The sequence below is a fragment of the Fistularia commersonii genome, chromosome 1 (assembly GCF_037954325.1).
Source record: "Fistularia commersonii isolate RoL2024-O1a breed Wild chromosome 1, RoL_Fcom_v1.0, whole genome shotgun sequence".
NCBI classification, from domain to species: Eukaryota; Metazoa; Chordata; class Actinopteri; order Syngnathiformes; family Fistulariidae; genus Fistularia; species Fistularia commersonii.
Window position 1 is genome coordinate 5149134 of NC_141284.1, and position 15677 is coordinate 5164810.

At 46.3% G+C, this 15677-nt stretch overlaps 2 protein-coding genes and 2 long non-coding RNA genes across 4 annotated transcripts; 2 read left to right on the forward strand and 2 right to left on the reverse strand.

Moving 5' to 3' along the window:
* Positions 1-4924, forward strand: LOC147237200 (uncharacterized). Its single transcript, XR_015106041.1, has 2 exons — positions 1-988; positions 2516-4924. It is a non-coding gene; the product is annotated as an uncharacterized LOC147237200 (long non-coding RNA).
* Positions 4256-5914, reverse strand: gadd45ab (growth arrest and DNA-damage-inducible, alpha, b). The gene is made up of 4 exons (XM_086145350.1): positions 5774-5914; positions 5463-5564; positions 5143-5353; positions 4256-5047 (listed from the first exon to the last, which is right to left on the reverse strand). Exons 1-4 carry the CDS (start codon positions 5821-5823, stop codon positions 4934-4936), a joined length of 477 nt encoding a protein of 158 aa, XP_086001476.1. The 5' UTR covers positions 5824-5914; the 3' UTR covers positions 4256-4933.
* A 2986-nt stretch (positions 5915-8900) lies between these two features.
* On the reverse strand, positions 8901-10019 carry LOC147237202 (uncharacterized). The gene is made up of 3 exons (XR_015106017.1): positions 10000-10019; positions 9522-9601; positions 8901-8950 (listed from the first exon to the last, which is right to left on the reverse strand). It is a non-coding gene; the product is annotated as an uncharacterized LOC147237202 (long non-coding RNA).
* Positions 10020-10345: 326 nt separating this feature from the next.
* LOC147237203 (uncharacterized) lies at positions 10346-15196 on the forward strand. Its single transcript, XM_086166358.1, has 5 exons — positions 10346-10807; positions 11506-11603; positions 13883-13988; positions 15035-15121; positions 15169-15196. The coding sequence occupies exons 1-5, from the start codon at positions 10575-10577 to the stop codon at positions 15194-15196; spliced, it is 552 nt and encodes a 183-aa protein (XP_086022484.1). The 5' UTR covers positions 10346-10574.
* The last annotated feature ends 481 nt before the right edge of the window (positions 15197-15677 follow it).

Here is a 15677-nt window from a genome sequence, read left to right on the forward strand (position 1 = left end):
ACCTCCCCCCCCCCCCCCCCCCCCCCGATCTCACTCCCTACACATCCCACGTAATATTCTGCACCAAAGCACTGAGCAAACATCCCCCCAGTAGACTTCCCCTTCCACACACACACACACACACACACACACACACGTGATTGTCAGGTCGTGTCCAGAAGCGTGTATGGTTGGATGGTCGTGTGAGAAATCCTCCTCCGTTGCACCACGTGCGCTCTCTGCCTCTTTCACATCACAACCGCCGGCTTTTCTTGTAAATCATGATGACAGAGAAACCGCTTCCCCCTTGAGAGCTGCGTGTCACAATGGCCTGGCAGGTAGAGAGACCAAAGTTGCGCAATCTCACCCCCTTTTCTGTTCCCCCTTGGCGGAAGCTGTAGAGTGATGTAAATACACTGTAATAGCAACCTGTTGTGTTTAACATGTAAAAAACACACTTACACGGGTTGGTTCACAACCTGGATGCATTCAGTGTCATTTTAACCAAGTAAAGTTAAGTTTTGCTAAACCTGGTGGTGATCCGATCCTGGAACTGCGGGGGGGGGGGGGGTCAGGGGTCTGCAGAAACCTCACAACCCCTCCCTCTGAGGTGTTAGATCAGACCGAAAAACACAGGAAGTTTCTTATTTTATTTTTTATTTTTTTTGAAAGTGCTCGATCCAGCAGAGCCACCCGACCCCCTCGACCTCCCCCGGATCCACCTGACCTGCCAGATCCTGGAAGAAGGATCAATCCGGACAGGTCTCCTGACCCGGGGCAGGGTGATGTCGTTCTCGGTGCAGGTCGCCCCAGGCCTGCACCGGGCTTTCTCTTCCTGCTTTCACTACCGCAGAAGGCGGTTGTCCCTCGGGCGCTGATAGCACACAGAGCAGATTAACCATTTCCTGTCGAGGGGGGCGGCGGGGGTCCGTCTACCAAGAGGACGGATGTTGATTGGAAGACCAGCTTGAAGTCACATGGCTCCCGCCCGGCTACATAGGAAGTACAGGTAACCATATCAGATATTTTGGGGGGGGTATTTTGAAATTGATTTGCAAGTAAAATATGGGGGGCGGGACTGAGGAAGCAAACCTCCAATCATGTGGCCTCTGTAACATGAATCATATTCAATATGTGAATTTTTTCTTTTTTACATTTGCATTTCTTGAAATCTAAAATGTGCATGGGTTCTGTACGTGTGCGTGTTCTCTCCATGTTCTCCTGCTCTTCTTCCTCCCACGGCTCAAAAACAGTCAGTAGGTTCACTGAAAACTCTAAATTATCTCTGTATGATTGACAGGTAATTGGTCCAGGTTAAACCTCGCCCTCTCGCCAAAGAGAGCTTGCTACTTGTCAGGTCTACTTTGCATCACAGACTTAGACTTAACCGCTCAATCCTCCGGTTCTAGTGACTCTGTTTACCTCCGCTCTGGGATGGAGGGGTGTTCTTCTGTAACATTGTTCCGTTGTCATGGCGTCTGCTGTGTCGGTGCTTTTGGAACACTGAGTGGTTAAACCCTTTCATCCTTGTGGAAGTGACCCTTTAGCCTCCCTTGTGCATGTACATGTGCATGTGCGTGCACACACGCGCTTGTGTGTGTGTTTGCGTGTGTGTGTGAGAGTATCTCTGCACATGTGCCAAAATTCATGGCATGTGTTTGTGCATATGCTTGTGTGTATGTGGAGTTTACATATCTGTGCGTGAATGTGGCTGTGCACATGTGTTTTCATGCATTTCTGTGTGTGTGTGTGTGTGTGTGTGTGTGTGTGTGTGTGTGTCTGTGCACTCGTGTGTACAGTATATGGTTTTGCATATTCGCGTATGTGCACAAGTGTCTTCATACCTGAGTGTGCTTATTAGCTGTGTATCCGCATGTGTGTGTGTGTTTGTGTTGATATATTTGCATGTGTATATGTACGTTTTGGGGGTGTCTCGCATACCATACATTCTATTTCAAACTGCTTTTTTTTGGTGTCACAACGGCAACATATTTTTGCCTTACAGTTAAGTATCACAGCTATGACATCACTTCCTGTTTTTAGCTGAGAACTACCAAAGGGTAACTTACAATGACTGCCATATTTAAATCACTGTGACGATAAGGACTCACAAAGAGTTACGTGCAGATTTTTTTCTCAGCGACAAAAATCAATTGAAATTTGAGGGCTCCCACATATTTAAAGTTTTTATTCGCTGTGGCGACCCCTGAAGGGAAAAGCTGAAAGAAGAACAATTGCATATTTATTTGTGTTTGGCACAGTCCACGGCGACCCCACCCCCATGACCACGACGCCACCCAAAACTGTACTAATTACCGATGTGAACGCTATAGTGGGTTTTTCCCCACTCACTCACTGTCTACCACATACCACTTATCCGGGTCCCAGCATTGCTGCAGCCGATCACAGCTGACATTGAAACGAAGGGCAGGGTTTAACTCGAACAAATCAGCTGTCAATCATATAGAAACATCCAACCCCATTCATCCTCACCTAAAATTGAGTCCTCAATGAACTTACTGTTCTTCTACTGCAGGAGGAAGACGGAGAACCTGGAGAAAACACACCCAGGGGGGAAACGGATGGGACATGGAACGTTCTCGCAGGCGGGGGGTGAAGCTGAATGATGCACCCATGAAAAAAAAAAAAAAAAAAGTCATAGACAGCAGACTTGAACAAGCAAACATCCACCGCGCACGTGAATCGTCCCACTTGCGAAGGCGAGAGAACCCGGTGGAGACCAAGAACCAAGACAGCGGAATGTTCATCTGTGTCTTCTATCTGGAAAGAGGCCTGACTCAGTGGTTCTGCCGGGCCAGCTGGATGCGAGGGAACAGCCTGGGTGTGTCTGCGAGTGCGCGAGTCAGAGCGGTTTTGCTCCGGCGCCACGCTCAGACGGTTCTCGTGGGAGAGCCGTGACGCGTACGAGAGAACACCGGGAGGAGTTGTTTTCCCCTCGGTCGCGGTGACTGGAGCGGGGAGTCGTGACTTCCTGCAAGTTTTCCTGTGGGAAAACCCGAGCTTCCAAGCTCTGATGGGCCTTTCACCGGGAGCAGGGCCGGGGGTGGGGCGTTCTGAGAAAAACCGCCATCCTTCAGAAGATCTCTACACAACGTTTATTTTTTTTTTTTTGTGCAGTACTCATACCTGAGAATGGGGTCAAAGCTCTGACCCAGATGATCAACAGATCCTTCCCTGGATCTGCTGGTTGCTGATCATCAGGCGCCGTCGGGAACAAGCCATTGTCACTTGTTTTGTTTATGCTCTTATTTCACTTCCAGGTCAAGCCCCCCCCTCCCCGAGCAACAGTCTGTTATGCAATAATGGCTGGGTTTCAGTGCGTCCCCTTTCACGCCTGGCAGGTGTGGCGTTACGTCCATAAATCAGGTCAGGGCATTCTGTCTGCCCCCCCTTACACACACACACACACAGATGTTAGTAAACGGGTTGAGTGTCATGACATGGCAGCAGCAGAGGGAAAAAAATGTCACATAACTTAACCCCCCCTCCTCCAAAAAAAACAGATTTTCTATGACAGATTTTTTCACTTCGATTTAAAAAACTCAATAATATGCTTTTCAGGTGTAGCACTAGTTCTTAATGTTTCCAGATTTGAGTATTTTTCCCGTTGTGGGGGGGGGGGGTTGCCTGATGAAAGGAATTTGCTCCCCCCAAAAAACCCTACTGAATCCTAAGGAAACACTGCCTTGGCGAGGGTTTCCACCACCGGATATCCGGTTCCCGTTAAAAACTGGCGGGTCACTCCAGCCGCGGGCTATTTTTAGAAGTACCCTGCAACGAATCCACGCGTAGATCCTCCACGTGTGACCCTGGAAGTGGGGGGAGCTTTTCCCCTCCCACACATGCGCCGGCGCCTTTCCCCCCCCACCGCTTTCCATTTTTAACTCTGTCTCTATATTTAGCCCCCGGCTAAACCGGATCATCCAAAATGTGTGAAAAGTCGAACTGATGCCAAGTTACTACTTCCGGTCACGGGTTCAGATGCGAGGGAGTTTTTAGTTGTTTTACGGGGTTATTAAAAATCAAAAAACCAAAAAATATACGGTCTGATCTCTGGGATTCCTTGGAACCACCAAGTTAAATAAATATAATATTCCCCTTGCAAAAAAACAGGGTTATTAGGTTTTTACTTTCGAGGGAAGAAACCGGAAGTGCACGGTTCAAATACACCCGTCGAGTAGCGCGCGCTCCGCGGGACCGGAAGGGGGAGGGAAACCCGTCCAGCGTGGAAATCATAAACACAACGATCAGCAGCTTTGTGTTGTTTCATTTATTTATTCAAATAAACAAAGCAATAAATAACCATTGACTAGATCGATGATCAAAAGAGCTATCGGTTAGTGGACAAGTCAACAAGTTGCACTGCCCGGAGAATAACAATATTAATATTAAAAATTAAAGTGTGAAAAAATTCCCTTTTCTCAAAACAGCAGAGAGACGAGTCTTAAATAAACTTAAATTAAATCCGAAGGGAAAGAAATACGCTTATTTTGGGTCAAAAAAAAAAAAAATTAAATACAATAGAAACTTCCGGTTTGTGAAGGGGGGGGGAAGCGTCTCCTTCTCTCTGCGCCTGCGCAAGGGAGCGCACATGATTCAGTTTCCCGTCAGCAGCTTCCTCCACGGGGGAAGTTGCACTCCCTCGTCCTGGAACGTGGATCGCTGAGTCACGGTTTCCACGACCGACGGGTGCACCGTGACCCGGTATTATCCGTTGGAACGACTCTCTCGTTCCCCGCCCACTTCCTCCTCATCCTCCTCCGCGGGGTTTTTCGTCCAACGAAGTCCAACCACACTGACGTGAACGCGGGGCGCGGCGCCGTTGCGTGTCCCTCCCCGCCCCCCTCCCACTCGAGTCCCCCTTCCCGTCCCCCCCCCACAGGATGCACACGGAACATTTGCAATGATTTGGCCCCCCTCCCACGGCGGGCTCTCATCGGTCGGGCAGGTTGATGACGGGAACCCACTGGTCCACGCAGCGGCTGTCTCTGCAGAATCGGCTCACTTTGCTCAGTGCAGGGTCTTTCCACGGGGACGCCTGGGGATTCTGCACGAGTGGGAATAGGAGACAGAGAGGGAGTGAATGCAAAGCGGTGAAAACACACACACACACATATGTGGAGGGAGGTGAGCGCCACTCACCGTGACCAGGACGCAGTGCAGGTCTGCGGGCTCGCCGCCGGGTTCCACGCCACCCATGACGATCTCGGCGAGTCGCCGCATGTTACCCACGCGTACGATGCTGATGTCGTTCTCGCAACAGAAGGCCTGGATCAGCGTGAAGTGGATCTGCAGGGCCACGTCCTCCTCCTCGTCCGTGGCCAGGAGGCACAGCGCCACGTTGTCCGGGTCTCTGCGGGAAAGGAGGAGGAGGGGGGGGGTGGCGGAAGCGTGATTCACCTTTCTTGTAAGCTGACGGCGTGGGGAATGTGTGCGTGGGTGTGTGTGTGTCGGGAACTCACGCGTTCAATGATTTGGCCGCCTCGTACACTCCCACGGTGATGCAACCCTGAGGTAACGCGGCGCGCAACACCTCTTCCAGCGCTTTGGCCACCGACTCCATCCTGCGTGGACACAATGACACGCTTGTCACCGGACGGGTCACAAACACACACACACACACATATATACATACATACATGTATGCATGCATGCATGCACGCCGTGCAACGCCGTTAGCCGTAAGCTAAAGTTGCACACAGTTCACCGATATCACACACACACACGAAAAATGCCAACACGCGAGACAAATCCACGACGGTGGGTGCCGAACCTTTCCGAAGAGTTCTCCTTGCTGGCTTCCTCCAAAGTCATGTTGCACATCCGGGCGTTCGGGGGTCTAGAAAAATCCAGAGGTGGGATTCGGAGCTCCGCCGCCGGTCGAGGTTCACTCCGTCTGGCGCTCCGGGCGCGTGAGCTCGCCGGGTAAGGTCGTCCCGCGCGCTCATTTGCATAAACCTGTCTGGGCGGTCACGTGGTCCACGCTCGTGGGAATGCGCCGGCCGCGTGGGGACAGCGACGACACGCGGGCAAAAATGGAGAACTGCAACCACGTGACCCGAAAATGAAAAAAGTTTTCAAAATAACTACATCGCGATGAACTATGTGTCAATGTTGTTTTAGGCCTGGCCAAGTTATTCATGCACAAAAACAAAATGCAAAAGTGTTCCCCCAATTTTGTGTTCTTTATAAACAATTTTGAATTGTTTAAAAAAAAATCCTTGAAATTTATGGAAAAATCCAAAAACCCCAAAAATATACAGTTTGATGTCTGAGATTCCTTGTGAACCACCAAGTTATATACATGTTATATTCCCCTTGCAGATTTTTTTTAAAAAAAAAAAGCATGTTCTGGAGGTCCATTCATATTTTACGTTTAGTCAAATTTAGGAACAAGCGAATAAATATTATGTTTTTTATTTTGAAATGAATCACAACCTGAAATGTGAAAAAAAATTAATTTGAATTAAAAAATAACTGCATCTCGTACAAAGAAGGAGAACATCTGGATATGCAAAATAAAGTGCAAAATAATCCATAGATGCAAAATAGATCATTTTCTAAACTCATTTCAGATTGAAAATGTTGTTATATGCACAGTCTAGAAAGTCTGGAAAGCTTTTCAACCAAACCGCATCACTTGATGTTGTTTTCTCGTGCAAGGAAGGAGAAAATTTGAATATGCAAAATAAAGTGCAAAAAGTCCATAGATGCCAAAAACAGATAATTTTCTAGATTAATTTCAAGATTCAAAATATGTTATAAGCACAATCTGGAAAACTTTACAAATAAACCGAATCACTTGATGTCGTTTTCTCGTACAAGGAAGTAGAACATCTGAATATGCAAAATAAAGTGCGAAAAGTCCATATATGCAAAACAGATAATTGTCTAGATTAATTTCAAGATTCAAAATGTTTGTTATATGCACAATTTAGAAAACTTTACAAATAAACCGCATCACTTGACATTGTTTTCTCATACAAGGAAGGAAAACATCTGGATATGCAAAATAAAGTGCAAAAAGTCAATAGATGCAAAACACAGACAATTTTCTAGACTGGTTTAAGATTCAAAATGTTGTTGTTATATGCACAGTCTGGAAAGGTTTTCAAATAAACTGATTGCATGACGTTGTTTTCTCATACAAGGAAGGAGAAAATGTAGATTTGCATAGTCTGGAAATTTGTTTTCCTTTACTATGAAATTTTTATCATCCCATCCACAGTGAAGCCAGAAAGATAGAAATCAATAAATAGTGAACATACTGTTGCACCAAACACACTGTTGCAGTAATTTCAGGAATCATTCACTTATTTTTATTTGAGAAATAGTTGCTACACCCTTATCTGTCATTACTAAAAGTAATTAGCTTGCACTGATGGATGAAAAACAAAATGAAAAAAACAGGTGCAACAGGATAAAAACAGGTTCAGGTCTGACATAAATTCAGGATTTAGAAATGCATGTTATTTATGTCACCATAAGAAAAATGAAGTAAAATCCTGACAAATCTCTTAGATTACCGGTTTTGTAAATCTTTTTTTTTCCCCAAAAATTGATTGATGGATTAAAAGTCCCGTGTGTGGAGGAGATCCTGCAAGATACTTATTTACAATGGTGAGCTGCATCGTGTACCCGCCCCAATGCACATGCACGTTAACTGTCCCTCCCTCACTGATGCCTAAAATTGATGGTAATTTGGATTCTTGCAGGGTTGGATTCCTGTCAATCCTGAAATTGACTCGTCACTCGCCCTCGCCACTTCCTATGTGGCTCTTGGTCAGGCCCCGCTTGAAGAGGGTCGTGCAAGTGCAAGTGCTGGGCTTCAGTACTCCAGAAGCCCCCCCCCCCCCCCCCCATCTCCACCACCACCAGGTGGTGCTATGCATCTTATTTATATGAATAGGTTATCTAGGTTGCTTGTCCTGCTCACAGAGTAGCTGGGAGGAGACAATCATGGCCTGGATCATTCAACTGTCAGTCATCCAACCTTTTTACTCTTTAATTGACCTGCAACATGAAAGACAAACCGGCTATGGAGCTGAAACACTTGCATGTGTTGTGCTGGAAATGCACGTGACGTGCATGCACTAGAGGACAAACACTTCCTCTAGCTTAATTTTTTGATCTACTTCCTTATTAGGTGCAGGAAAAGTATACGTGTTGTTGTTTACATCTGAAACTGTAGCTTGACCCAACCTCTTCGTCCTGCACCTTGAGACCTTTTTGTCAACTTTTTTTTCCTAAAGTCTCATGCGTGCTCTTGAACCCGGGATTATCTATCATAATCCTGATTAACCCTAGATTAACGTGACAAGTTCATCGTCTCAGATGGAGTTGGTATTTATGGTATTTTATTTTCATTTCTACTGGGCTATAAAAGCTGTGGTGTAAACAGGACTGGAGGGCATGTTGGGAAATACTGCACTTGAGAAAATTACTTGTTGAATTGTACTTAAATACTCCTCTTGAAAACATTCACATTCACACTTTTTTGTCGTGTGCAACTGTTTCTATTTTGATACAAGAAAATGTAAATATGAATGTTGAAGTATTCCTACTGCGTTGATATAATGAACCAGTTTTCATGTCCGAGTGGGTGCAGTTTGTCTTCTCGCCACTAGGGGGCGCCAGTGGACCGGTGCAAAGTAGAATTAAAGAAATAAAGTGACTGAAATATATACTAAATACTAAAGATCACTTTATTGTTTTAGATGTTCAGATATCAAGGACAAACAAATCAAATTCAAATAAAATTATTTTTAATTAAAGGAAAAATAATAACACTGATAATAATATTTTCAAGTTAAATGAATAAATAAATAATACATATGTATTTTGCAGGACCTCAGTATGGTGTCATTTTCTCAGGTAAAACAAATTCAGTGAAAGTCAGTCAGAGCCTTCGTGCAGCGTGTAAGGAGCAGTCTTATATTCTGGGATGATGCTAAAATAAAAAAAGAGTAAATTAATGAAATGATCACATTAAAAGGAATCTGTTGAAAGGACACTGCAGCGGGGCAATTCCATCTAGACCAGAGGTGTCGAACTCATTTTCACCACGGGCCACATCAACATCATGGTTACCCTCAAATGGCCTCATGTAATGGTTACAGTATAAATGTAACTAAATATAATGTCAAATAAATGTAGATACTCCTTAATGTTGAATAACTCTGAATGTATTACTCATTCATATCCAAACTGTTACATATGCATTCCCATCTTTCTTAAAACAGCCTTCTATCTGCATCAACTTTCCTCTTCCTAGACATTTGAGGATCATCAATATTTCTCAATTCCACTTGTTGAACTGCGATTTAATGGCGGGATGCTGCACTTTGCGGTTTAAATGATCGGCATGAATTGCGGGACATGTAGTTTATGATCTATGTACGAGTTTGACTTATTTATCTTTAGACAATAAGACCTTTTAAGATGTTCTCGCGGGCCAGTTGTGTCAAGTTTGACACATGATCTAAACACTGGTTCTTGCAGGTAATAATAAGAATATTTACTTTAGAAGACAATAGAAGCAGGCGATAGGAACCACGTGCACTTCAGAAGATCACCCCAAACAACCAAAGTCTACTGGCCTCTGTTAAGGGACAAGGCGCAGGGGCAGAGAGTCTTACAACAGCTTCTAAAGTCAAGTCCAGTTTCCATGACAAGAAGATTTCGACATGATTATTTACTTTAATATCAGACTTGTTATACAAACGGATCCCCAATGCCAACACATTGCAATCGATTCAAACCATCAATTACAGATTAATTCCACTTTTAAGGTTGTAAAATGGAGGAAAAAGGATTAGAATGTCAGATCTCTCATAGAAAACGAGAGTTAAAACCAACGACGATGACGGTAATGGCGTCATACTCGCGTCCTCCCGGTCCGGTTCCGAGTACCGGGTCCCGGTTCTCGGTGGAGAGGCTCCACCACAGCGCCCCCTTGCGGCCACCAGTTTATCGCCCGTCCTCGGCGCTCGGGCTGACCTGGAGTCAGCGCTCGGTCCTCCGTGGGGCGGCGGGGACGCCTCCGGTGCTGACCGGGGACCAGCCTCCTCCTCCCCGCCTCCTCCCCGCCGGCAGCCCGCCCGGCGCGGAGCCTCCTCGACGGCAACGTGGCAGAAAAGTTTACTCCAGTTCCCCCCACACTTCCATTCGGGAGTGACGCGCGGCGCCGTGGACACGCACGGTTTTGCGGGGCTGTGCGTGCCCCCCACCCCCCCCCCTTCCCCCCCGCGCGCGACTAAACCGGCTCACAAACTTGCTAGCCGAACCGGAACCGGAACCGGAACCACCGCGCGCGTGCGCCTCCATACATCTACATTTTTGTTGTGATTTTTTTTTCTTGTTTTTATTTTCCCGCGGGTGGAAGTGGGCGGCACCCTTCCGTGACCTTTGCCCCCTCTCCTGATAATAACAGGGAAACACCTCTGCCCGTGAATGTCCTCTGAGGATTTTTTTTTTTTTTTTTTCCAGTTGTTTCTGGATATTTTTCCTTTTTGTTTTTTTTTTTTTCCCGGGTCGGATGCTGAGAAGGGCGTGTTTCCTGTGAGGACCTTGTCATGGATCGCCCGGGTGGTTCCAGGTCCGGATCTGGACGCAAGTCCAAAGAACAGGGGGAGCTCCGGTACCGCGAGAGGGGCTACCCGCCCCCGGACCCCCGGCTCAGGGACTGGCTCGGGGCCCAAGCCGATGCCCAGTACTGGGCCCAGTATCGCAGTGCTCGGTACCAGGTCTCCTCCCAGGAGTACCCTTACTGCTACGGACCTGCAGACCTCCAGAGACCCCCGTCCAGGTGAGTGATGGTCAGCTAGAACTCGATCTGCTGATCATCCTGATTTGACAGATATATGTAAAATACTGCATACTCTACTGTACGGGTGCTACATTATCTGTAGAAGTACCTGAGAGGTTTATTGTACGAACGCCAGAGCTGTTTCGACGTTAGTGTTTGGTTGTGAGGACCAAAGTCAACATTGACATCATATCAGTTTGGAGGTAGATGATTATTTTTTTTGTCCCCGGATCATTTGGTCCCGTTCCGCAAAGAAACTCTTTCCTGGTACAAATTATATTTTCTTCAGTAGAGCTTCGGGATCTTATTTTGAAAAACTACTGTTTCCGCTTTGGCCTTACTGCCGCACTTAATATTGTAATTGCCTATTATAAAGTGTAAATTTTCAGATTAAATAGTGTGAATTGTTTTTATTATTTGAACCCCTGTGCCTCTAACTGGTCTGTGGAAACATTTTTAAGCATAAAACTGGTCTCTGGTACAAAAAAGGTTTTGGACTGCTGATCTAATGCAAGTACCGCTGAGTACTTTATGATACATGGCTGGTTGCTACATTTAATATTTGTTTTTGTCTTCAGCTGCTAAATGTCTATGGGAAACAAATTTTAACGGGACCAGCGGGATTGTACTGTGTTTATAGTTCTGGGTCACCGTGGAGACGGGACGGAATCAAGCGAACTATACACCCTGTGTTTCAGGCATGGCTACGACTACGGAGCTCTCGGCCAGTGGGACTGCAGGCAAAACTACAACTACTACGACTGGGATTACTACAGAGGACAGCCGGTGCACCATGGTATGCAACGCTTGGAGACGCAGTACTGCCAAGCAGTATATTATATTAGTATGGGGTACTGGTGATATTGTTAGCATCGCAACCTTTAGCATAACATGAAAATGCTGTTAAAATCCAGACAGAGCTGATTGGAATGCTGATAATCATTCATTTGTTTAGCCGCTCATTCATTCGTTCATAAAACTGCATGGGGGCTCGAACCAGTCAATTACTACATGTTTTTGGACTGTGAGAGGAACCCCCACCCATTGGAATTGAACCAGGGACCTTCTTGCCGTGCCACTTGTAAATAGATCCTCTTCTCCTTTCGGCTTTTCCCTTCAGGTGTCGCCACAGCGAATCAGCCTTCTTCATCTAACCCTATTCTTTGTATCCTCCTCTCTCATACCATCATGGTCCATGGTGATTCTTGTCTAACCTCATCTGCCAGCCTGTCCATCACCACTGAAAACAAGAAGGGGCTCAGAGCTGATCCCTGATGGAGTCCCACCTCCACATTGAACTTCTCTGTTACCCCTACAGCACACCGCACCCCTGTCTCACAGCTAGCATACATGTCCTGCACCAGTTTAACATACTTCTCTGCCACTCCAGACTTCCTCATACAATACCAGGGCTCCTCTCTTGACACCCTGTCATATGCTTTTCTAGGTCTACAAAAATACAGCTCCCTCTGGCCTTTACTGTACTTCTCTATTAGCATTCTCAAAGCAAATACTGCATCTGTAGCACTCTTCTAGGCATGAGGCCATACTGCTGTTGCCTCTCTTTCACATTCATCAGCTCTTCAAAGTACTCTTTTATTTTCCCATCTAGCATCTGTCAATACATATCCCTCTCTATCCTTAATCACCTGGATCTTTTGTACATCCTTTCCATCTTTATCTCTCTGTTTCGCCAACCTGTATAGATCGTTCTCTCCCTCCTTACTGTCCAACCGAGCATACAAGTCATCAAAACAGCCCTTTGTTTTGCCTTTGCTACCTCTCCCTTTACCTTACGTTGTATCCCCACCACTTTGTCCTCTGCTCACCCTTTGTCCTCTTCCTTGTCACCAGAGCCATCCTACAAACCACCATCCTATGCTGTCTGGCTACACGCTCAACTACAGCTACTTTGCAGTCACTGACCTCTTTCAGGTTACCTCGTCTATAGAAGATGTAGTGTCCCCATGTGCTCCTACCTCTGCTCTTATAAGTTACCCAATTTTCCTGTCTTTTCTGGGAAAAAGGGTTCACTACAGCCATTTCCATCCTTTTTGCAAAATCTACAACCATTTGTCCCCTTGTGTTCCTATCGTGTCACTTTTTCATCCCCTCTAGTGTCTTCACCAACATGCCCATTCAAGTCTTTACCAATTACCACTCTCTCATCACTGGGGATATTCTGCATCACTTCATCTAGCTCATTCCAGAACTTCCCCTTGTCCTCAAACTTACATCCCACCTGCGGAGCATAGCCACTAACAACATTGAGCATCACACCTTCAGTTTCCAGTTTCAGACTCATAAGTCTATCTGACATTGCTTTCACCTCCAGAACATTCCTAACAAACTCCTCCTTCAAGATAACTCCTACTTCATTTCTCGTCTTGTCAGTACCATGATAGTACAACTTAAAGCCTGCTCCTAAGCTTCTAGCTTTACTGCCTTTCCACCTGGTCTCCTTGAAACACAGTATATCCACCTTCCTTCTCTACATCATGCCGACCAACTTGGTATCTTTTCCTGTCATAGTCCCAATATTAAGATTCCCTACTCTCAGTCCTCAGTTTCCTCTTCTCTCTCTGCTTCCAAACACACCTTCCCCCTCTCCTTCTTTGACCTGTGAATACATTTATAGTTATTTTCTTATTTGATCGCCATGAAAAGTGATTTGGAGAAATTAAAGGAGCCGTGGTAGGAGAAAATTGAAATGTGGAAAATGACAAAGCAGGAAAAGTGGGTAGAAATTACTAGTGACTTATCTGGTTTACTCTGGTGTCCCCATTTTCTCTCTTGGTTCTTCGTCTTTCTCCTAGAGCCCAAAAACAGTCAGTAGGTTCATTGAAGACTCAAATCGCCCATAGGTGTGGATGAGAGAGTGAATGATTCGATTTCTCTATATGATTGACAGCTGATGCGTCCAGGTTAAGCCCTGCCCCTTCACCCTAGTGTCTCTCAGTTGCACGTTAATCGTAAATATCTGACCTGATGCATTCGGGCAGACACCGATGTCTATCCACAATGAAAGCAGGGATTCCGAACCAACAGTCACGAAGGTCCTCTCCTCTTCGGAAGCCCCAGACTCCGGCCGCTGGCCTCAAGACGCGTGGCAGGCAGAGCGCCGCCACAACAGATCATCGGAGCAGGAACATCCAAGGAGCTTCAACACCGAGGAGCACAGGTAAAACTGAAGAGGTTCAAGTCAATTCTTGGAAAACCCAGATTAGTCTCAAAAATGTGCACGAAAAAAAATCAAAACATTTTTCTAAAATTGAGGAGAAAAGATTTAAAACTAGTAAATGAAAATGTTCTAGATGTTCCTGAAGTTCTGCATCTTCTCCCCTTGCTTGCTCTGTGGGTGAATTCCATTATTTGGGTTATTTCTTATTGGGTTATTTGGGGCTTCTGAGTGGAATCAAAGGACTCCCATTTTAGAAATGGTGTTCAGGAAAATTGATCAAAAATGCCCGTGGGGATGTGCACATGCATGTGCACGTGTGGTTAATATGCCTCTATGTGTGGGCACACACGTGTTTGTGTGGGCATGTGCTTGTGAATTTATGTGCATATGTATGAGTTGGAAGGGTGGTGTGTGTGTGTGTGTGTGTGTGTGTGTGTGTGTGTGTGTGTGTGTGCGCACTTGTTTGCATGTGCGTGCGCAGGTGCACCTATATGGTGGGCATGCACGTGCATGTGTTTGTTTGCACGTCTGTGTTGGTGTGTGTGTTTACACGCGCATGTGTTGTTCCACCTGTGTGTGTGCAGGTTTTTTTATGCATGTGCGCGTGCTCATTTCTGTTTGCTTATATGTGTGAGCACATGCGTGTATGCATTAGCATGTGTGCATGTGTGTGTGTATATCAACCTTTTTGCATGTTATGCATGTTTAAATATACGGGGGGTTGTTTACATGCGTAGGTGTTGCATGTGTTTTGCGAGGTGTGCATTTGAGTGCGTGTGTGTGTTTGATCGCACGCATGCATGTGAAAGGTGTGAGGACCCCCGCTATGGAGGAGGAGACTCTACCTGGATGGACGGATGGACATACTGTCGGAAAGATGAATGGATGGATGGATGGAACAATGGTTTGGTGAAATGATAGAATGATATGAAAGACTGATCCATAACAAATATAGTTATGGATGGCTGGACACATGAATGGATGGGTGAATGAAGCGAGGGAGCCACTAGCTCGGCCCTCACCCCCAGTCTCCCTGTTGTTGTCAGGAGGGACCTGCAGAGGGGAGGCCCCTTGCAAGCGGAGCAGCAGGTGGAGCAGCAGTATCAGCAGCATCAGCAGCATCAGCAGCATCAGCAGCATCAGCAGCATCAGCAGGAGCGTCGGCGTCAGCGGGAGGAAGAGGAGGAAGAAGACAACCCCTCCGCTGAGAACGAGGAGGTGTCCTCCTACACCCTCGGAGCGTGGAATCACTCCAAGGCCTCCGGTTTGTCGTCCAGCAGCTACGAGCTGAGTCAGTACATGAATGGCACTGAGCAAGGCCACCCACTGCCAGGTGAACCCTCTCTCCCACAGCACACACACACACACACACAGATACACACACACACCATGACTTACTTCCTGTGCCCACAGAACCCACGGTCCACTGCACCGCTGCCCCCCTCAAGTTCCCCACCCCCCACGTTGCGGTCAGCTTCGGGCCGGCCGGTCAGCTAATCCGTGTCACGCCGGGATATTCCACTCAGGAACATGGAGGCCGGCTGGAGGTCCACAGCCTGGAGGCAAGAGCCCCACACCTTGAGATTAACTATCTACTGATTCAATAACCAATTCTTTAAATGTTAATTTTATACATTTAAGTTTAAAATGACATTGTTTATTTTTTTTATTAAAAAAAAGTAATTTGTA